The 23,221-nt window shown below is 40.7% G+C and overlaps 1 protein-coding gene across 1 annotated transcript; it reads right to left on the bottom strand.

Annotated features, from left to right (window-relative positions):
* Positions 1–1,228: 1,228 nt before the first annotated feature.
* LOC109935257 (pleckstrin homology domain-containing family G member 1) lies at positions 1,229–22,689 on the bottom strand (the record flags this gene model as incomplete). Its single annotated transcript, XM_048592598.1, has 12 exons — positions 1,229–1,531; positions 4,154–4,170; positions 4,378–4,413; positions 8,542–8,640; positions 12,696–12,729; positions 14,084–14,170; positions 15,288–15,383; positions 16,424–16,606; positions 17,386–17,517; positions 19,073–19,223; positions 20,762–20,808; positions 22,612–22,689. Coding segments are annotated over 12 exons (1,263 nt in total), but the record flags the coding sequence as incomplete, so codon positions are not given.
* Positions 22,690–23,221: the final 532 nt, after the last annotated feature.

Below are 23,221 nucleotides of genomic sequence, written 5' to 3' on the forward strand. Positions count from 1 at the left end.
ATGACTCTACAAATGATCACAACTTCAGGATGATCGACAGTATTTACGACCAATTAATGCCTTTTAAAAGGTAACAAAAACATGGCAACCCATTCAAACGTAAACCTCATTACATAGGTAGTAGGAACTGCAGATGCTGGAGAATCCGAGACAACAAGGTGCAGGGCTGGATGAACACAGCAGGCCAAGCAGCATCATAGGAGCAGAGAGGCTGACGTTTCGGGCCTAGACCCTTCATCAGAAAAGGGGGAGGGGAAGGGGGTTCTGAAATAAATAGGGAGAGAGTGGGAGGCGGATAGAAGATGGATAGAGGAGAGGAAACAAACAGGTCGAAGAGGCGGGGATGGAGCCAGTAAAAGGTGAGTGTAGGTAGGGAGTTAGGAAGGGGATAGGTCAGTCCAGGGAGGACGGACAGGTCAAGGGGGCGGGATGAGGTTGGTCGGTAGGAGATGGAGGTGCAGCTTGAGGTGGGAGGAGGGGATAGGTGGGAGGAAGAACAGGTTAGGGAGGCAGGGACGAGCTGGACTGGTTTTGGGATGCGGTAGGGGGAGGGGAGATTTTGAAACTTGTGAAATCCACATTGATACCATTGGGCTGCAGGGTTCTCAAGCGGAATACGAGTTGCTGTTCCTGCAACTCACCTTTACTGGCTCCATCCCCGCCTCTCCGACCTGTTTGTTTCCTCTCCACCTATCCTCTCCTCTATCCCTCTTCTATCCGCCTCCCACTCTCTCCCTATTTATTTCAGAACCCCCTTCCCCTCCCCCTTTTCTGATGAGGGGTCTAGGCCCGAAACGTCAGCCTCTCTGCTCCTATGATGCTGCTTGGCCTGCTGTGTTCATCCAGCCCTGCACCTTTTTGTCTCTCATTACATAGGTGACTGGTTTTCAACTGGTGCTGGGTGAAGATTAAAATACTGACCAGGACACAAAGCACTGCACTGCCCTTCAAATAAAATATTTTATAGTCAACTGAAGAGGGAGACTAACCTGCTCTATTTAAAATAGAATCTAACCTGATTGACACTTCCAATAATGCAGCATTCCCTCATACTGCCCCAGAATTGTCAGTGTAGATTGCACACTCATGTCCGAGATTGGAGCTTGAACCAGCCACTGTTCCCTTGGTCTGTCACTGGCTGTTGCCAATAATTTTTAACTTGGAACAAGAGTTTAATGCACTTAGTGTAATAGAGCTACAGAGAGCAAAAGCACCCACAGAGTAAGTTTCAGGGAAGGATCAAAAGATCAGAGACATCAAGGGTATGCATCTGAATTGTAGCAAAATTAGCACCATCTTCAACCTGATCAATGTCAACTTCTTCTTCATCATCAGCATCAGTCTGCTCCAAGGTGCGTAGCTGGACACTATCCTCATGGTCACTTGGATAAGCTGGCACCAAGGACTCCTGTGATCGGTTGACTGTGTCACCATGACCAAGTGCACTGATTTCACATTTGGAACCGGAAGACCCTTTACTAGACAATACTTCCACTGATGGAGAAAGGAGGGACCCTTCAATACTGGCACGCTGTGAGGAGAGGAAATATTCATCACTGACTGTTCACAAATTTTCACTGTAAAGTACTTTGTAAGTATATACACACACACACACACACACACACACACACACACACACACAAAGACAGAAAGTGGATTCTATCTCCTTTATTCTAAACAAGAAATTATTCCATAAAATGTGTGAGATTGTAGAAAACTGAATAACAAAAATGTTTAATTTATATTTACAAAGGGGAATCCAAGGTTATCATACTTAACAGAGAAAGGAAAACACAAGAAATGGGAGCAACAAACATTATGGCTCCTTAAGCTTGAGTTGCCCATTTAATGGGCTTGGTTGATCTTCAACTCCACTTTCCCACTTGCTTACATGTCTCAGTTCTATGAAACCACAAAAGTACTGCCTAAACCTTGAATATACTCAATGATGGAGAAACCATAACCCTGCAGGGTAATGATTTCCATAGATTCAGAACACTCTCTGGAAATTTCTCATTTCGGTCATGAATGATTTGTCTATTATACTGAACATATGCCCCCTTGTTATAGATTACCTTGTTAGAGGAAAACAAGATCTCACCATCTACCCTTCATAATTTTGAAGGCAATGAGATTACCTCTTATTCTTCCAAGAATCAGGAACCAAAACCGAACAAAAGATGCAGTTTCACCTAAGTCCTACACTGTTGTAGCAAGGCTCCATTATTGTTATACTTGAATTCCCTTACAATATATGCCAACATGACAGTTGCCTTATTAATTACTTGCTGTCCTTGCATGTCAATGTTGTGATCTTTGTGATTAAGTACATCTAAATCTCTCAAATTTAGAGGCATAAAATTTTGTATATTGATTTTATTTTTCTATTCTTGCGATCAGTTACACTTCTCCACATTATAGTCCATCAGTTCCCCCTTGCTGCCCACTCACTTAACATGTTTAGGCTATATGACATTGGCTTACTTCTGCTCCTTTCAGTCCATCATGTCTAGTCCACCATTCAATGAGATCATGACTAATTTGATAATCCTCAAATCCAATTTTCCTGCCTTATACTTGTGACCGTGGATTCCTTCCTGATTAACATCCATCTATATCCATCTTTAATTTACTTAACCGAACATTTACAGTCCTCAGGTGATAAAGAATTCACAGATTCACAACCCTAAAACAAGAATTTCTTCCTCCTGTGTCTTAAGGGATGGCTCTTTATTCTGAGATTATGCCTTCTGAACCTAGACTCTCTCACACAAGGCAAAACAACCTTTCTGTATCTACCCTGGCAAGTTCACCAGGAATCTTGCAATTCAACAGTATCATCTTTCATTAATCTGAACTCCAATGAGTACATGCCCAACCTACTCAACCACTCCTCAATAAGACTGTCTCCAAGCTTGGGATCAGCACTCGCCAACCTTCTCTAGGCTGCCTCCAATGTCACTATATCTTTCCTTAGACAAGGTGACCAAAATCATGCACAGTATCCAGCTGAGGTCAAACTATAATGCCTTGTACAGTTTTAGCAGGACCTCCCTACTTTTATACTCTATTCCCTTTGAATGGAAGGCCAAAATTCCCTATTACCCATGAATTTGTGATTTAGGCACAAGGACTCCAAAATCCCTCTTCAGTCTTTCTCCGTTTAAATAATATTCAGTTCCTTTATTCTCCCAGCCAAAGTACATAACTTCACTTTTTCCCACATTATATTCCATCTTCCAAGTTTTTGGTGACTTAACCTGTACGACTTGGAGTCATCCTCACCCCTTGCCTTTTCACCTATGGCATTTGTACTTCGAAAGAACTAGCTGATTGTTGCCACTTTGCTTTCTTTTTGCCCTAAAAACCTAAATTTCAAGCATTTAGCCAATTTCTTTTGAAATCTACTATTTAATAAGGTTCCACCAGACTTTCAAGTAGTGCACTGCAGATAACACCGATTTTAAAAACTCTCATCACTCTCTAGCTGTTTTGCCAAGAAGCTTAAATCTGTATTCTCATCTTAAATTGACTAAGACACAAAATAAACCTGAAAAAAATCTTCCCTAGGCCAGTATCTTTGTTTCAAGACCAAAACTCCCCTTCCCCCAAAATTTTGGCACTGTCCTCTGATCATGGTAGGATAACTGATGAAACATTCTACACTACATATAATGTACACGGTCAAGAAGATTCTTACATGCATGATTATTAAGCTTTGCCATCTAAAGAAGAAGAACTTTCACAACCTCTGACTGTGAAACATTTTGAAATGTCAATAAAGTTGGAGTGCCCTTCCAAAAGACTTAAGCAAATAATTCAAGTCAATTCAAGTCAAGAAGGGAATGTCTAATGGGATTCTAAACTGAGAAGCCATCCGTCTTCAGATTCTCGTCACTATTTCTGAAAATGCTGACTCTAAGTGGCTTAAATGGGTTTTGGGTTAGCTAGACATAAACTTTGCTACAGTAATGGAAGTCATCACTTTTTAATCTCCACTTGATTTTTTGAAAGAGACAGCTTTCTGGCAATTTTACCAAGCAGCTTAAATCAAATTTCCTTCACCATGTGAAAACACATGACTGTGCATGCCCACACTCAGATACTCCCATCTCACTGCAGAAACAACACTAAACTCCAAGGATATGCTTACCTTGTCTTGTCTTCTTTCTAAAAGGGGATGAGGGAGAGGGCAAAAAAACAAAAAGAAAATAAAATTGTTGAAAAACTGGCATGAAACATGTTAACTGCATCTTTAGCTCTAAGCATGCACAGCTGAAAGAGTTACAGATTACACCACAACAGCAAGAAACAAAATTGAATAAACTATGGGTTATGTTCTGTTCAGAACTTGAATGAAGAGATTTTGACACTGACCCATTTGTTTAGCAGACTTCAATCTTGCTGATGGTTCTGCAAAACATAGAAATATAGAATGAAGGACAACTCTTTTATACAAGGTTGAATGGCATCAGTACAAGTATGCATCTGCTGTCAGACACAAAGTTCTTTCTGACCCAGGTGTGCTTGCAATGGTTATACATTTCCATTAAACAGAAAAACTTAAAAATCATTCTGGGGATAGTCAACATCTTTGACAAAGCTGACATTGTCTATCCTGAATTCTGTTCAAGGTCACAGTGGTAAGCCTTAAACTATAATGGTGAGAGTACAATTGCAAAGCTAAGTAGAGGGCACAATTTTGAGCTAGTAATGAGTTATAATGTTCAGGTCAATGAAGGTATACAACTTGTAGGTTAAGGTCTTTGCATACATCTGCTATGTGCCTGGTCTTAGGTGACAGAAACAGAACAACCCTACCTCACCACGGTTTGACAAGTGCTCTGGACTGCTTTGGACCAGGCAGACATAGCGTTTGAAGCTGTCAAATGCCTGGATTGTGAAGGGCCACAAATTTTAGACTCCATATATTTCTAAGCTCTGAAGTCCATTCAACTCAGTGGTAGCACAAGCAAATTCGAGCTAGAGATTGTGGTTTCCGGCTCCCTCCAGAGACTTCACAATCTAGTGCAGTGTTTAGCAGCTTCCCTGCTGTAGATACTTTTTTATTTTAAACAAAGCAGAGAACTGAAATGGGGACTGAGCCTTGCCCTCTCAGGTGGTTATAAAACAGCCTGTGCTATTCAATATTTATGCTTCAAACAACATCATAAATGATTATCTAGTAATTTTAGCCAATTATGCAAATTAGCTGCTGCCTTTCTATATGTTATGGTGCAGAGTAGATCAGTTCCTCAAGCTTTACCTCCCATTCCATTAAACAGAGGCCAATCTGTGCTTCAACTTAAAATTTACCTTCATTCCAGGTCCCTTGACACACCAGTGCCCCATGACCAAAACATTCTGATATTAGTAAAATATTAATTGACCCTCCCGAGCTCTTGTAGGGAAAACAGTTGTAGATTTTCACCAGTCTCCTGTGAAGTGTTACAACTATGACTATGGGATGTGTTGGAGGCCTTGAATGGATCTGATACAAATTTTTCAATCCTTTCTTCATTTCTTTTTTTTAAGTGGGCCTAACCTGGTAATGAACACTAGCCATTGTTTGGCATTTTGCCTCTTATTTCTAGACAGTTCAAAATGGCCTTAGCAGATGTAGGGGTGAATTGTAATGTTTGGCATTTAACTGGCCTGTTCATTTGAATGTTCAAATTTTAAATGAGAAGTTTGGTGTGTTTACAAATGACAAGTGGAACCCAAAGTTAATACACTCTTACTTTGGTTACGTGCTTACCATTTCAATCTAAACGCCATTAAATAAAATTATGTAAAGTTTCACAAGAGAGAATCAGTTTACGCAAATCAAAATGTGCATTTGACTTCTATTTCTCATCAAAGAATGAGCCAATTGATCTAGATAGTTCAACACTGCTTGCATACTCCTTCAGCCCTGACTTCACTACACTTAGAATTGCCATGCTGACTCAAAGGTATTTATCACAGGAAGTGGAAAATTGGTCAGTATGCTAAATGAATTTAAGGTATAGATTCTTCCCAAATCTCTACTGAAACGATGTGAACCCCATCCCAACAACTGTGCTCTAAAATATTAGAAAACCAAATAATTTCTTCCAGTCTCCAAGGAGGCTGAAGAATAAACAGAGGATTCTTAGACTTTAACCCTTGTTATTAACCAGCCACAGAAGTATGCAAGGGTAGCTGTGGTAACCCCTTTCATTTCTGAAAGGCAATTACTAGTTCTCTGCTCTTGCAAGTCAAATTACAGGCTAGTAGTCTTCTGGTACTGGCTAGCAAATCCAGAGGATGTGGGGCAGATTTTCCTGTTCCAAATCAAAATCAATGGAAGCAAAACGGTAATAGGCATGGTGATGGCTGGTCCAATACCTCCAATTCCCAATACAGCCGTCTTTCCCAAGGATGTTTTTTTTTTTGCATGGTGACGGTGGCGTGGGTGAGGATGGCATAACAAGCAGGGAGGTGAAGTGAGGAAGAGTGAGATTTACCAGACTAAAAAGTGCTAAATTGAACATGTTAAGGACATCGGGATATTCAAGAGCTTGTATTCTAGCCTGCTGATATTTCAGGACTGTTATGAGCTGACCAACTGTAAATTGGCAGGTAAAACTGAGACAATTTAGCTATGGAGAACATAGGAAAAGCAGTAGGCTGTTCAGCCTCTTGTTACCTGTTCCACATTCAATGAAATCATGCCTAATCTGTGGCCTTACTCCATACATTTTCCTTTAGCTCATGTCCTTTAATGCCTTTACTTAACAAAAATTTACCTCAGATTTAAAATTAACAATTGATCTGGCATCCATTGCCATTTATGGAAGAGAGTTCCTGCCATCTTCTACCCCTTGTGTGTAGAAGTTCTTCCTAACATTTTTTCTGAAAGGTCTGACCCCAATTATCAGACTATGCCCCCAGTCCTAGAATCCCTAACCAGTGGAAATAGTTTCTTCACCCACCTTGTCATTTCCATTCAATATCTTGAACACTTAGATCAGATCACCCCTCGACCTACTAAAATTTAGACAAAAACAGGCCTAAATGTGCATAATCTTTCCTCATTACCTAACCCCTGAAGTCCAGGTAACATTCTTGTAAACCCACATTGGGCTCTCTCCGAGGCCAATGTCCTTCTGAAGGTGCGGTGCCCAGATCTGCTCAAAATACTCCAAATGGGGTCTAACCAGGGCAGTGTAAGTTTGGACCAAAAACAACTGAGCAGCAATATTTTAATAAATCATCTCTGTCTCTATTCCAGCTCTCCATTTACCCTGTCCACTTTGAAGAGGAAAATATTTACCCGAGTACCATGCCCAGAGACCACAGCCGTGCAGCTGGCTTCAGAACACTGCTCAATTCCCTAGTGCCCAATAGCATCTATTCCTGTCCATCTCCTCCTCTCAACACCCAACTCAACCCACCTAACTCTCAACTATTAAACAGCAAATCCATCTCTGACTCTAAGGAAGAGATACTTCACAGCCAAAAGACAGAGGTGGAAATACAAAAAGTGTGTTTGTTTCCAGTTCCCAATTCCCAAAATTTAGCCCCATAAACTTCAATCTCACCATAGCCAATATTGAACTCAAATTGTGTGTTATTTGTAGACTGACTTGATAAATGGTCAGATTGCTTTAAAACCTCAATATATACCATACGCCATACAAGATGAGCTGCCTTCTCCTAACTGTTTGAAATTCTATACTGCATGATCAATTCCAACAACCCTCTGAATTATCCATTTAAGTGAGGTTGTAGACTTGCTCATCAAGCCAGTGTTTGATTGCAGACGTTTCATCACTGTGCTGGGTAACATCGTCAGTGCACCTCTGGTCAAGTGTTGGGGTTCTGTCCTGCTTGTTATTTGTATGCCTTGGTTTGCTGGTGTGGTTGGCATCACTTCCACTTTTCAGTGGTTTCTCACTGTGAGAAATATTAAATAGGCCAAACTGGAAGAAAACTGACAAAGGATACACAAACACCAACTAGCCAGTAAGAGACACGACCAGTTCTCACTGGTCTTAGTACACACAGTCAAAGGACATGAATTCAACTGGGACAACACAGCCATAATAGCATGAGCCAAACAGAGGCATGCCAGGGAATTCCTGGAGATCTGGTATTCCAACTGGAACTCCATCAACAAACATATCAAACTAGACCCGAAATACAAACCACTGAAAAACAAAACCAGAAGTGATGCCAACCATCCCAGCAAACAGAGGAAACTAAATAACAAGCGGGACAGAACACCAACGCTTCACTGGAGGCGCACTGATGTTACCCAGCAGGGAGACAAAACATCTGCAATCAAACCCACCAGCTTGGTGAGCACGTCTGCAACCTCATTCACAACCCACGCTACAAATCTTAAAAAATTGTCCATTTAATTGTAAAACCAAATCACTAGAAAGCACATCACTGCCAGCTAACAGCAAGAAAGTGGCATAAATCCCCCACACAACAACTTGGAGAATATCTAATCTGAATCATTCCTTTACAACTTTGTGCTGTATCCTGCTATAAGCGATGAGGCCACTGTACCAGACTTCCTTCGGACTCTACGAGTTGCGATTCTGTCTTCCTTCACACGTGCGTCTGCCTTTCTCTCATCCTCTGGGCTGTAGTGGAAGCCAGGATGATCTGCAGAAAAAATATTGCAATCAGCAAGTCTTTTCTGGGCATTCTACTTTCCAGTTTCCCAAATATATAAATTAGGAGAAGTAGGCCATTCGGCCTCTTGAGCCTATTCCCCAATCGATAACAGAGTTAATCAGTTTGTTTCCAAATTCTACATTCTCATCTGTTGTCAGTATTCAGATTCTTTCGCCAAGGGAATTTACAGCCATCTTAAAAATATTCATTGGTCTTGCCTCCACTGCCTTGTGACGCAGGGAGTTCCAAAGTCATTCAATTCTCAAAACATTTCTTCTCATTGACTTCCTGAATTAAAAAAAATGACCCTTAATTTTTTAAATAGTGTCCCCCTAGTTCTCAATTCATCCCACAAGGAAACATCTTTTCCACATTCACCTTGCCAAGATCATTCAAATTCTGATATACTTTGATCAAATTGATTTAATCTACTCTATTTGAAATCAAGAAAAATCTGAAGAAACTGGGCCCTATTCCAGAAATTTGCACTGAAGCCTTGGGTTCCAGAATTAGTCACACCTCTAGTCAGGCTGTTCTAGCACAGCTACACCACCAGAAATACCTGAAAATCGTCCTGATACATTCTGTCCACAAAAAAAAAACAGGTAAAATCCCACAAGGGTTAATTATTGCTCGAATCTATTTTCTATTATCAGCATAATAATGAAAAATATCAGCACTGCCACCAAACTGCACTTGCTCAACAACCTACACATTGTCCATCTTCTCTCCTACCTATCCACCTCACTGACCAATTCCCACCACTCCCTACCTGCACTCACCTATCACCATCACATCTACCTTCCCCAGTCCCACCCCTCTATTTATTTCTGAGCTCCCTTCCCTCTCCCCATTTCTGAAGAAGGGTCCTGACCCAAAATGTCATCTTTCCTGTTCCTCTTATGCTGCCTGGCCTGCTGTGTTCCTCCAGCTCCATACAGTGTTACCTCTGACTCCAGCATCTGCAGTTCTTGCTATCTCTGAGTGAGTTATAACCTATACACTTAAGCTTGGTTTAGTTTCTGCCAGCACTGCTCAATTCCCAACCCCATTACAGCCTACTCTAAACAGACGAGTGAATTCCAGAGGCAAGGGTAGAGTCACTGCCCTTGATATCAAGGCAGCATTCAACTGAGTGTGGCATCAAGGATCCCAAGCAAAACCAGAGTCAATTGGGAACCAGGGAAGAATCTGCGCTAGTTGCAGTCATACCTAGCACAAGAAACATGTCAGTTTCTGGAGGGCATTACTGTAGGAGTGTCTCAGGGGAGGTATTTTCTCAACTGTTCAGAAATGTTGATACAAAACCCCTGGAGCAAGGTGGACTTGATCTCCGAGGTGAGGAGATTATCACTGCACCACAAAAGCCCTTAGTTTCTCAAGGGAATGTGAGGCTCAACCACTTACAGCTGCTTCATTCTCACCACCATTCAGTCAAAAGTGGGAATATTTCTTGATGACTGTGCATGGTCAGTACCATTTCCAGCTCCTCAGATACTGAAGCAGTCAGTATCCAAATGCAGCATGATCTGGACAAATTCAGCATTGGGCTTATAAGTGGCAAGTAGCATGCATCACGTAAGTGCTGAGCAAGGCTATCTTCAAGAGAGAATCTAACCATTTCCGCTTAATATTCCATGTCATTCCCATAGTATTGATAGCGAGGGATTCACCAAGTGTTCCTGTTGAACAGAAAAATTGAACTGGACCAGCCATACAAATATTGTGCTACAACAGCAGACCAGAGGCTGAAATTCTACACTGAATAACTTACCTCCCCAACTCCCCAAAGCATGTCACACATCTACAAGGGCACAAGTCAGGCATACAATGGGATATTTTCCATTTGCCTGAATGAGTGCAACTCCAAAAACACAAGCAGATTTGCACCATCCAGGACAAAGCATCTTTGGATCCCATCCACCACTAACCAACCTTCAGCCCTCTACTATTGACACAGTGGCAGCACACAGGTTACAGTTACAAGAATCACTGCAGCAAAATCACCAAGGCTCCTTTGACAGCATTATGAGCAGTGGTGTTGCATAGGGATAAGTGCTAGGACCCCGGTTGTTTGTAATAATATATTTAGTGGCATGGAGGAGTATGTTGGTGGACTGATTAGTAAGCTTGCAGATGACACAAAGATTGGGGGAGCTATGAATTGCGAGGAGGATTGCCAGAGGATACAGCAGGATATTGACAGGCTGGACACTTGGATGCAGAAATGGCCGAGTGAGGCCACATCTAATCCTGCTAGCTGCTGTAAAGTATTATGCATGGTATCTTCCAAAAGTGCAGAGGTTTCCACCTTGCACTCAGTAACGAAGCATTTGGAGTCTCAAAATTGTAAAGAAGTCTCTTCAAACCACTTGCCTCATTGAGGATTTTAAAATTAATGCCTCTGTTACAGAATCCAGAGGAAATAAACTGCCTCCCATTTATTCTTTCAAAACTAATTAATTTTCTCCATCAAATCTTTCTCAACCTCCTCTACTCGAGAGGAAATAGTTCATTATCTCAGGCCTTCCCTCAAACAAGGTATTATTTGGTGAATTGGTTCTTTATGGTTCGGCTGTCTTTTCCACAATGAGACACCCTTTACTCTTAACTGCAGTCAAAACCAACACTGAAATTTTCACTACTGTTTGTAAAACCCAAAACATTCCTAACTTAATGGCTTTATCAACTTAGCTTTAAAAGTATAAAAATGTATGTTTTACATCCTTAGGTGCCCCTGTTCCTATTCTACACTAACTGCCACACTCACCACTTCTGGTGACCTATATTGACCCAGATGTCTAGTTTCAAGTTCTAATTCTCAAACTCAAATCCGTTCGTGAACAGATGGGATTTAATTTAGATAAATACAAGGTATTGCATTTTGGTAAGACAAACCAGGGCAGGACTTACACAGTTAATGGTAGGGCCCTGGGGAGTGTTGTCAAACACAAAGACCAAAGGTTTGAGTTACAAGGAGAGGCTGGAAGCGTATAAGGCTGAAGGGTGACCTTGTAGAGGTTTATAAAATGGAGGGGTATAAGGTGAAAAGCCAAGGTCTTTACCCCAGGGTAGGGGAATCCAATACTAGAGGGCATAGGTTTAAAATGAGAGGAAAGATTTGAGAGACTGAAGGGGCAATGTTTTCCACAGAGGGCAGTGCGTATTTGGAACAAACTGCCAGAGGAAGTGGTAGAGGTGGGTACGATTATGACACTTAGAAGACGTTTGAACAGGGACATAAATAGGAAAGGTTTAGAGGGATATGGGCCAAATGCAGGCAAATGGGACTAGTTCAGTTTGGGAAACCTCATCAACATGGACGAGTTGGACTGAAGGGTCTGCTTCTGTGCTGTATGACCATGACCTCTTTCCGTACTTTATCATTATGGGGCAATTGGCAGCACAGAGTAAACAACCAAAATTCTTCTTCGTCCTTTTCCTCACCTCTTTTGAAGCCTTGCTAAAAAATCCGATTGCATTTCAAGTCACCCTTTTAATATCCCTTTCTCTGGATGAATCTTTATTTTCCTAATTATAAATTCTGAAGGACCTTCTTAAAATTTGTGCTTATCCTTCTTCACCACCAAGGCAAAGACATTTAAATAACACAGTGGAAAAATCTTTGGGTCCCTTAGAAAAGGGAAAATACACTAAATGGGGACAGATTATTCAGTGTATGCAGAAAAGTGGGCCGAGAGAGGATATTGAACTTATAGAAAGAGGGGTCTCTACATATTCGATAACAACAATGTCTAGTTACTTCGGTAGGTCAGCACATTATCACTGCCTGGAAGAGTCATGAGAAACAAGTCACCCAAGAGTCTCTCCTAACTTGGTCCAGGATTTGTGATGGACCAGGGGCTTGTAACAAGCTGGCAGTCCAGGCTAGGTTCTCGCACAGGGCAAATGGGCACACAAAACCCATAAATGATCAGTAGATACATCCTAGACATCGTTATACAGTTATGATACGCCACGTAAAATATTGAATCTAACAAGTTGTCAGCAAGCTCATGCAGAATCATTTAAGTTTTACTTACGTATGGCATCCATCTCCAGAATTGCTTGTTTTGCCTGTAGGTAAAAATAATTATTCTTCAACATCTTTTCAAACTCAGTTGTAACATGTTGACTTCAAGAAAGGACAGCTGGCAGCAGTGATGTAATTATATTTAGAATGATCCCTCCCTTCACAAACAAATAAGGCGTGCAAGTGTTTCAAGTGGGAAATTGAACTCAAACAAGACCAGACTTGAATGGCAACAAAGCTTTACTGTAGACTGTTTTTTAAAGGTAAACTTTAAAACAAAATGTAAGGAGGATTAACAATAATTATGTTTACCACTATCAAGACATTAAGTTTTTTTTTAAAAATAAATCTGTTGCCAAAAGATCATTACTAACTAAACCACAATCAGAGGTTATAAACTAGATGGATGTGACAAATGCAGTTGTACATGGAACAACACAAATAACATGCTTTTAACTGTGCAGTTCACGTCCATTTTTCTCCCCACAAAATTGGAGCAACAAGTTTCATTTCCACATGCCATTCAGATTGTGTTTACACTGTACCTTATAGCATTGGGGTGATGGGGTTTTGCTTTACACTTAAGCTGTTATGAGTACTGTACATGTGGTCTAAATCTAGAGTCTTCGCCCATTTCAAGTGCTCAGTGGGTACTAGATTTGAGGGAGTTTGACTCTGCTTGCCAGTGTCATGTTGCTGCATGACATAAACCCAGCAATCCAAAATAGTTGCTCCAAGGATTGTGGAATTATGGGCTGAATGGCTTTATTCTGCCCATAATTCTCTGAATTTTAAATAATGAGTTATGATAATAACTAGATTAAACTAGAGTTTCTACAATCTTTTACACTGGCTCATTTCCTGAATCAATCTCTACCCATTATCTTGTGGCCAGAATGGAGAATTTCCATCAATTAAGCTCATTCAGGAGTTTCACTGCATCAAACCCAGATTCTCAGGAACCCAGGGAGCCATTAATTCAGCCTGAATGATCTGCATCCCCAGTGACCAGCAGTCAATTGATACCAAGCCGAGAGCTGTTTTTCCTGTTGCCATTTCTTTAGATTCAGTCTAAGTTAGTTTTATGTCCTGTCAATTCTAGCAGAGGACACACTGACTTCAACTGACTGTTGATCACAGGTCTTTTGTAGAGAGTCCAACACTGATCCTTATTCTTATACTCAAGCACATGCTAGTGAGTTTGCATGGAAACTGGAGTGTAACTTCACCACAAATACACAGATTTTATCTGGCATATTCTAGGTGCATTTTTGTTAATTGTGTTCCTAGTGGGAAGGTCACACCTACAAGCTTAGAGTCAATACAGAGCATCAAGGAGTAAAATGTAATAATGCCCTCAAGTATCTGAAAATCCAACTTAGTGACCCTGTTTCACACCTTAGCTGGAATCTTTGCTGGATGATTTTCAAGAATAAGCCTCTTCAGATGAAGAATCCAAAGCCTCTTGTCCTGTGTTGACTTGGCCTGTTAGAGAGTAAGACAAAAACCAAGAGCCAGGGATAACTAGATGTTGCACAGTAACCACTTACAGACATCTCCTTTGACCCATCCATCTAACATCACAAAATTCCAAACATTTGGACAAACAGGAGTTGAAATCTGAGAACTTTTCCCAAAATGCCAATTGCAATCTAAGATGGATAATGATATACTTTTTTCTGGAGAAGGATATCAAGGGATATGGATCAAAGGCAGGCAATGGATTTTGGGTACGTTTTGGATCTACGTAAACACGGATTGTTTTTGCTACTGGGAATTAGCCTGTCTGTCTCTTTTGAAACTTCCTCAGTTTCTTCTTCCATCTTTACTCGGAGCCATTTGTTGTATAACTCACCCTGTTCATTAAATCTGTGCACTTTACTGTTTTAAAAAAAAGGGTGCACATTATAAAAGTTGACAGCAAGAGTCAGATTTTAACCCCGGTAGACTGGAGCACATGCTGGAGAATCATGAGCAGGAATGCTCTGGACCTAGCTCCTCCTGCTCATTGTCCCAAGGTATACCAATAAGCTGACATGACTAGGCAGGTAAATTTTAACTTTCAGCAACAACATATAAAACAGGCACTACTGAATTTAAAGATATTAACACGAAAAAAAGACAGGATAGATAAAGATAAACTATTTCCACTGGTTGGGTGTTCTAGAACTAGGGGGAACAGTCTGAGAATTAGGGCCAGTTCATTGATAGCTGCTAGGAAGTACTTTTACACAAAAGGTGGTAGACATTTGGAACTCTTCCACAAATGGAGTTGGACATTGGATTGGTTGCTAATTTTAATTTGAAGGTAGATAAATTATTAAGAAAAAGGTTTTAAAAAGATAAGGGCCCAAGGCAAGTATATGGAGATAGGGCACAGAGCAGCTATGATCTCACTGATTGGCTAAACAGGCTCAAGGGACTGAATTACCCACTCCTGTTCCTAAGAACCAGCTTCCTGAACATAACATTTCCTATTTTGAATCATTTAGTTTTCATAAAGCATAGCAAGAGTTTGCAATTTCAGCCTGTTTTTATTTGGGAACCCTGGCCATTCAGTAGTTGTAGAAACACCAAAATTTTATAACACTGGATACTCTACCTGTACTGTGTGCTGCACTTTAGGATTCTTGTAGTGGAAGACACTGAAACTCAAGGATTCCTTTGGAATTACCTCCACAAGCATCAGGTTACAACACTGGGGGAAGGACAGAAACGTTAGGTCTATAATTCAGGGCTGCAAATCTCTCACTTTTCCACACTATTCTCTTAGTAACTAAATTGCAATAATATAGCACCTTGCATGCCTTTAAAACAAAAACTTCTTCAAAGTAAATAATGAGTGGTGAACTGTGGCTCTCACATTGCAAGTTAAATTCTGCAATTAAATTTCACACTAGGCAAATCTGATTCAGTGCTGTTGACCGAGATGCCAAGGGAATTGTCCTACTACTGGCAAATGTCGTGGAAGTTCATGTCTACCTAGCCGAGGGGAAAAGATTGGGCCTTTGTTCAATGTCGCATGCAAAAGGAGACAACTGACAATCCAGCATTCCCTCAGTACTGCACTGGTGTATCAGCTTGAATTACAAGCTCAGAAGTCAGGATGCAAAAAAAAAAAAACTGCATTCACCCAAAATGGCAACGAATCCAGAACGGCAGGGATAAAACTATAACAATTTGCCTACGCAAATCTTTAAATGCAGGCTAATTTTACAAGGTGTGCCATAGGATTACAATCAGACTAAAGGAGACACTGAACCACAAGATGTTAGAAGGACAAGGAAGCAAGATCATCGAATTGGTAGGTTTTAAAAGGAACTACTTAGAAAGTAGTGAGGGAATTCCAGAGTTTAGGGCCACGGCAGCATGAAGGCACATCCATTAATAGTGGGGTGAAAGAAATCAGGTTTGTCTAAGAGGCCACAACTGATAAGGCCAATTTGAACGAGACAATGAGAATCTTAATTAAAGGCAATGGTAGACTGGTAGTCAACATAGGTCAGCAAGCATTGATGTGATATTAGAGCAGGAACTGGTCAGAATTTTGGATTTGCTGAAGTTAAGGGAGGTTGAAAGATAAGGGCCAGCTAGAGAAACGAAAGTGACTGGCCTTTACTGATTTAGTTTGACAGTGCTAATCAGCCAGTTTTCCAGAAGAACATGGTAGCACAGAACATGGTACTTACAAAAGCAAACCCCAATATTTTCAAGTCAACACAAACTAATAATTCTTACCAAAATATGAGCTTTATAGGTGTAAGTCTCTTCTCTTTTTTTAGTGATGAGAAGAAGTTTATCTAAAAGAAATAAAGTGCGTTCATTTTTGGCTCGCTGTATACGGAATGTCCCCTCTAAGACCAGCTCTCCATAGCTGGTCAGATCTGGACCTTTCCAGTTTGTCAGAAGGCTCTGTATTTCCTTAACAAGAACACAGATAAATGATCACACAGAAGTAGTTCAAGAGTAAGAAACTAAATATTATCAAAACATAGGAACAGGGGTAAATCATGCAGTTCAGATCAGCTTTGCAAATCATTTAGATCTTAATGTAAACCCCATTTACTCTAGTCCCATATTCCTCAATATCCTCACCCTACAAAAATCTATTCATTTGATTTAAAAGCTTTGATAGATGTGAGGGCATGTTCTAAATTTTCACCTCTTGTTATGAAGTACTTTCTGACATTACTCCTGAAGGACCTCTCTCTAATCTAAAGATTCTGACAAGTTGTTCCAAAATTTCTATGGGGAATAGAGCTCTTCAAATCAAACTGAAAACTCAAGTTTGATCATATCTTAACTTTCTAACCTCAAAAGGAATACATCTATAGTGTACATAATCTGTCCTCAATATATATAATTAATGCTTACAGCACAGGGGACCATTCAACACATTATCTGTGCTGTCCTTCTAAAGGAGCAATTCATTTTGTGCCACTCCCTTGCTTTTTACCCCTACTGTAACCCTGCAAAATTTTCCCTTTTCAGATAACCATCTAATTCCCTTTAGAAAGCCTCAGCTGACCCTGTACATACCACAATCTTGAGCAGTGGATTCCAGAACATTTTAAAAGGTTCTGTGCTGTACACCTCCACCCCCAACAAAGCCATTGTTTTGCTGAGGTGTGCTGGAGTCAAAACACAGCTAATATTAAAAAGGTCACATCCATATTGCAAGAAATGTTTTAAAAAATTACCTGAAGCCTAACTGCATGCTCATGTTTCCTCTTCATGTCATTAATGTGCCAAGCCACTCTTTGCATTGTGTCAATGGCATCCTGCACTACATCATAGCACTCTGTGTCCTTCTCCAGATGATTAGCTATTTCCTGCAAAAAGCAATAAGAGGTGGGCAAAGAACGATGAAACAAAAAAAGTATCAGGAATGGGTAGAAATTCAGTAATCTTCCATTTTTCAGCAATTTACCACAGGGCATGCACTTTGGCAGAGAGGTGCTGTTGAGATTGGCCCTCTGGCTTCCTTTCACTCATTTCATCAATTCCTGGGAGCTACTTAAATCTTATGCTGTTTGTCTCAGTCACTTTCATTAGGCAGAGTGATCAGGAGGTTACGGGCAAATGGAAGACTAGCCATACACTAGAGTGGAGTTTCATCAGGAAAAATGTGCTGAACCATGAGCAATATCCACCCCAAATCAAATTACTAACTGACTGCAAATTAATCAAATCTGATAAAATGTAAAAAAAAAATTACCAGCTACGTTTGTCAAATTTCTATCACACAGTAAAGAGCTCAACTGTTCTATTTCAAAGGGCATGGATGATAGAATGATTCCACCAACCATTCAAACTTAGTATGAGCCCTTCAGAAAGTCCCATACTCAGACTGGTTAGGTGGCCTTTACCCGCCACAGGCAAGGAGGTGTGTTCATTCAGGGTCAATCAGCAGACAGTTTTGATGATTCCCATTAACTAATGTTGATTGTAAGAATGCAAATTTTAAAATGCCATTAAATGCATATCCAAGGTCAGTGATGTACTGTGCATGTAAAAGTTTGATGTATTACTGTCACATACCAAGATACAGTGCAAATACTGTTTTGTGTGCTAACCAGACAAATCATACCTTACATGAGTAAATCAGGGTAATAGAACAGAATGCAGAATATAGTGTTATAGCTACTAAGAAGGTGCAGAGAAAGATCAACTCAAGTCTGTTAACAGTTAGGAAGAAGCTGTTAATAAATCTGTTGGGACATTTTCAAACTTCTGTATCTTCCGCCTACAGGCAGAGGGTGGAAGAAGTCTGATTATGTTGGCTGCTTTCCCGAGATGGTGGGAAGTGTAGACCGATTCAATGGAAGGAAGTCTGGTTTTCCTGATTGACAGGACTGCATTCACAACTAATTTCTTGTTATCTTGGATGGAGCAGTTGTGAAACCAAGCTGTGATGCATCTGGATAGGATGCTTTCCATGGTGCGTCCATAAAAATTGGTAAGAGTCAGTCATTGCGTACATGCCAAGTTTCCTTAGCCTTCTGAGGAAGTAGAGGCATTGGTGTGCTTTTATAACAACTGATTCTTACACAGATTACTACAATGGCTGTTGTACAGCAGAGGAGAGTCAAAAGAGATTATCTTGTACAACCAAAACTAAGCTGCAGCAAGCTAGGTAAATTCCACATCTCTCTGATATTCCTGTATCTTCACAACAGCTATAAGTAAGTTCAGAGCTTTAATAAAAAAGATGGTGCTAGCTCCATTCAACATTATATCTTAACTAGGTAAAGAGTTTCACAAGGAGTGATTTTGGCAATTTACTGACATTAATAGCAACATATTTTCTGGATGCAGGAAATGGCATCAATTGTCAGCAGTCTTCAAATCTGAAATATAGACTGAAAATCATTCATAACCACTTACATGCAAGAGGAGATGGTACTTTAGGATGCGTTGCACTGGTTTAAGAAGGTAGGATCCCAGAGGTAGGGAGTGTTTCAAGGATTCCTGTTGCTCTCTGAAGAATTTGGCAAGCACTTTGTTTCTCATACACTCTGTTAACACAGCCACAGATCTGCAAGTGATCCAGAAAGGTTAGTGACCCTTTTCAATAACTGACTGTACAAAACAATAATTGGAATTTTTCTTTATTGTTACTTCAGTCTTTTATCAAGACTTTACAAGTAGTATCTCCTGCTTGGCTGATTCTAAGATGTTTGCTTCCTCCTGGCTGGTGCTCAGAGGCCTTTGTATTTTAGCCTAGTTTTTCCTTGGCTGTAATCATTCAGGGTTACTGAATCATCTCAACAGCTGCAATGAACTTGGAAGATCCCTTGTGATCCACTAAAGCAGTTGCAGATCCATTGTAACATGACTTGATCTCAAAAGTTGCAACATGCTCCATAGATCACATTGGAACTTAGAGCAGTAGATGGCCATTTAGCACCACTATTCAACTAGATCAGAGCTCATCACCTTTCTTAATGCCTTTTTCTTCACAATACTCCTTGAAATCTTGGCGGACTACAAAGGTTTTGATTGCTTTCTTGAATATACTCAACAACTGAGCCTCCACAGCTCCGTGGTAGAGAATTCCAAAGGTTCACCAGTCTAAGGGAAGAATTTCCTCCACTCGTCAGCGTTAAAACTGCTTTTCTGTTGCAGAGTGTGTCCCCCAGTTCCAAACCTCCTATCTAGGACGTATATCCTTCCTGCATCTACCCTGTCGGCAAGTCCTGCAAGAATTTTCTATCGTCAATGAGATCACCTTTTATTCTTGGGTATATAGGCCAAATCTCCTCAAAGAACACCACCACCATCCCAGGGGTCAATCTGGTGAACCTTATTTATACCCCCTCTATGGTAAGTGTATCCTTCCTTAAGTAAGGAGCTCAAGACTGTACACAATTCATGTAGGTTACTGGATTCCTGAATAGTTGCTGTGAGCTCCAGTACAGAATATCTGGCTGAAACGAAAAAGGTCAAAATGAAGTCCATCTCATCTTTAACTCTCGAGCTGATATTTAAATATATTAGTGTAATATGAAACATTTCAACAAGTGCCTTCCTGTTGAATAATAGTTTCAGGTTCTCTGAAGATTGATTACCTATAGTTTAGCTTGTGTGCTGAGCAATTCCAAACTCTCCAGGCAGCTAACTACTGGATTTAAATCCAGTACAGTAGTTCTATTGAGGCGTTTAAAAGGAAGGGGAGAGGTACCACTAGGATGAACAAAATGATCCAACTTCACTATTTCATCGAAACAGAGATATTGGAATTTCAGTTAGCTCCAAACATGGATCTCCACAGCTAAAGGTTTGCTTGACACTTTGGGTGAATTTTAACATGTACCAGTTGAACAAACCCAGCAGGTTGGAGGGAAGAAAGCTGGTTTTACAACCCCTCCATTATTACTCTTCATTGATTTAAAAGCTGTGATGAGTGCAAAGCCAGTGCTCCACGTGCTCTAATTAGCTCCCTGACAGCCAGCTTGGGTGAAAATTGGCCAATGTGCCACTTCAAGATAAATGAGTAGGACAAGATCTACATAGTGTAGCAGGCCAAGCCTCAATGTTTGACAAAATGGTACTGCATATCTTTTGCCAGCTTACCTGGGATAGTTTGTACAATACTGCGTATAGATGTGAAATTCTTCACTCTGTGCAAAGAAGAAAAAAATCAAATAAACAGGCCAATGTTAATCAAATCAATTTTAGCAGACCTATGGCTGTTTTAAAGACAGCAGTGCAGTGAAAACTGTGGTGCATCAAGATAACCATCAAATACCTAGGCTCAGTAATCCTGAATCTATTAAAACAAAAGGAGGACAGGGTGCAGTGATTAGACACGTACTCCCACCAAGCATGCATGTTTGGAGAGTGGGAGAGAGAGATTGACTGACACACAGACAAACCTATTTCGTTTGGTTAAGGTTCCTGAAAAAGCAGGCACAACAAAATTAAAGCTGTGCCATTCAAGGAACAGTACTTCATAAAATGGACTGGTAACTGTGTCATAGTAATATCACTGGATTAGTAATCCAGAACCTCAAGATAATGCTTTAGGACACAGTCTCAAATCCCATGATGGCAAAACTTGAATTCATTTAATTCAATTTGGCAGCAAAACAGACCTGTCAATCCAGTGAAGTCTTTCTTACCAACATCTAGGGCTTGCACCAAAATTGGGAGGAGGTGTTACAGACCAGCTAACCCAACAGTCATACTCACAGAATCATACTTTATAAAATGGATAACATTCAGATACAAGGACACCAGGGTCCCAGATTTAACACGTTGACATAATTTAGCTTGTTAAATTTGAAGTATGAAAAGCAAGCCTTGTCTCATTCTAGTTAACTTCCTCAACTTTGTCTGACATCCTTCAGAGAATGTAGAGCCTACAATGGCCCAACATTGACAGGTTTGATGAGTGGGTTAGGAGGTGAGAGCGAGATTTGAGGAAACCGTCTTTTTTAATAGCACCGCTTGTGAACCAAGAAAGGTGTTATGTATTTATTTCTAAATAAAAAAGTGCTTAACTTTTCCTCAAGTTTTCCTTGCCTCCCTGGGCTGCTGACTTTATTGACATTTAAGAAACCTAGGTAGTCAGGCGTAAACAAAGCACATTTAAACCTCAGGCTCCTAGCCAGCCTGGTTTCTAGGAGGGCAATCACTGCCTGTGTCCTGTCCTGTTAACCCTGAAAGTGGACTGGCAAAGAGGCAGGCTTCAAGAAATCTCTCTTATCTGACCCCAAACCAGTTGTTTATTGGACTAAAACAAAGTCATCCCAATATTCTAGCCAACTAATACAGCTTTTAGCAGCATTTGATGCACGAGATTAGACTATATCCCATTGACAGCAGAATCTATTATTTCAACTGAAGGAAACCCAGGCTTCTCTGACAAACATTAACATAGCAATGCAGACATGGTTTGACATTAAACTCAGGAATGAGACCTGGGGATAATTAAAACAATTTCATACTCCCGTGCATCAGAATGCACCTAACATATACACAGGAAATAAAGGAAATCTCCAGCACAATCTTTCATTTTGGATGTTTCTGAGCAACTGACTCCTTTGACAGCTCCTTCTCCACCCACGACCTCTGTCTAGTCAGAGGACAGCAGATGAATGGGACCATGATCATTTGCACATTCTCTTCCAAGCCACACACCATCCTGATTTGGATCTCTCAGTTTCTTCACTGCCTCTGGATCAGAATCCTGGAACCGCCTTCCCAACAGCAGAGTGTACAGAAGTCCTACGGGATTATGCCAATTCAAGGTGGTTCACCACTACCTTAGAGCATAATTAAGGCCAGGATGAACATTAACTGGTAGCCAGGACAGTGACAGGCACACACAGTTAATGAACAAGTTTAAAAAATACTTTAAACTGAAAGCTGCTCCAATCTGCATTGCAATTGGAATCTTGCACAGAAAAGAGGCTACTTACCTTTGCTACAAAACATTCTGCAATTGCAACAGGATCACTATCACAACTCTCCAGGTCTTGCAGCAGGTCACTAGGCAAAGAGAAGAACGTCACATTTTATACAGAAACTAGACCATAGATCTAGTGACTGGTAATACAGATCTTGGAACATCGAGTCACTATCACCTTCTAAAGGAGAATTTGAGATGGGTAGAAATGCTAACCATTTTAGGTGGAATAATTTTTGCTCAGCATTTTGCTAGGTGGTGCAGTGGCACAGTGGTTAGTACTGCTGCATTAGTGCCAGGGACCCAGGTTTGATTCCACCCTTGGGCGACTGTGTGGCGTTTGCACATTCTCCCTGTCTGCGTGGATTTCCTCTGGGTGCTCCGGTTTCCTCCCATAGTCCAAAGATGTGCAGGTTAGGTGGGTTGGCTACGCTAAATTGCCCATACTGCGCAGGGATGAGCAGGCAAGGTGGATTAGCCATGGGAAATGCAGGTTACTGGGATAGGGTAAGGGGGTGGACCTGGACCAAATGGCCTGGTTCCACACTATAGGGATTCTAAGATTATGAAATACCTGCTTAAATTGTCTGTTGCTCAGCCAAACCTTCCCCTTAATTTGTTCT

The sequence above is a fragment of the Rhincodon typus genome, unplaced genomic scaffold (assembly GCF_021869965.1).
Source record: "Rhincodon typus isolate 14 unplaced genomic scaffold, sRhiTyp1.1 hic_rhity00001523, whole genome shotgun sequence".
NCBI lineage: Eukaryota > Metazoa > Chordata > Chondrichthyes > Orectolobiformes > Rhincodontidae > Rhincodon > Rhincodon typus.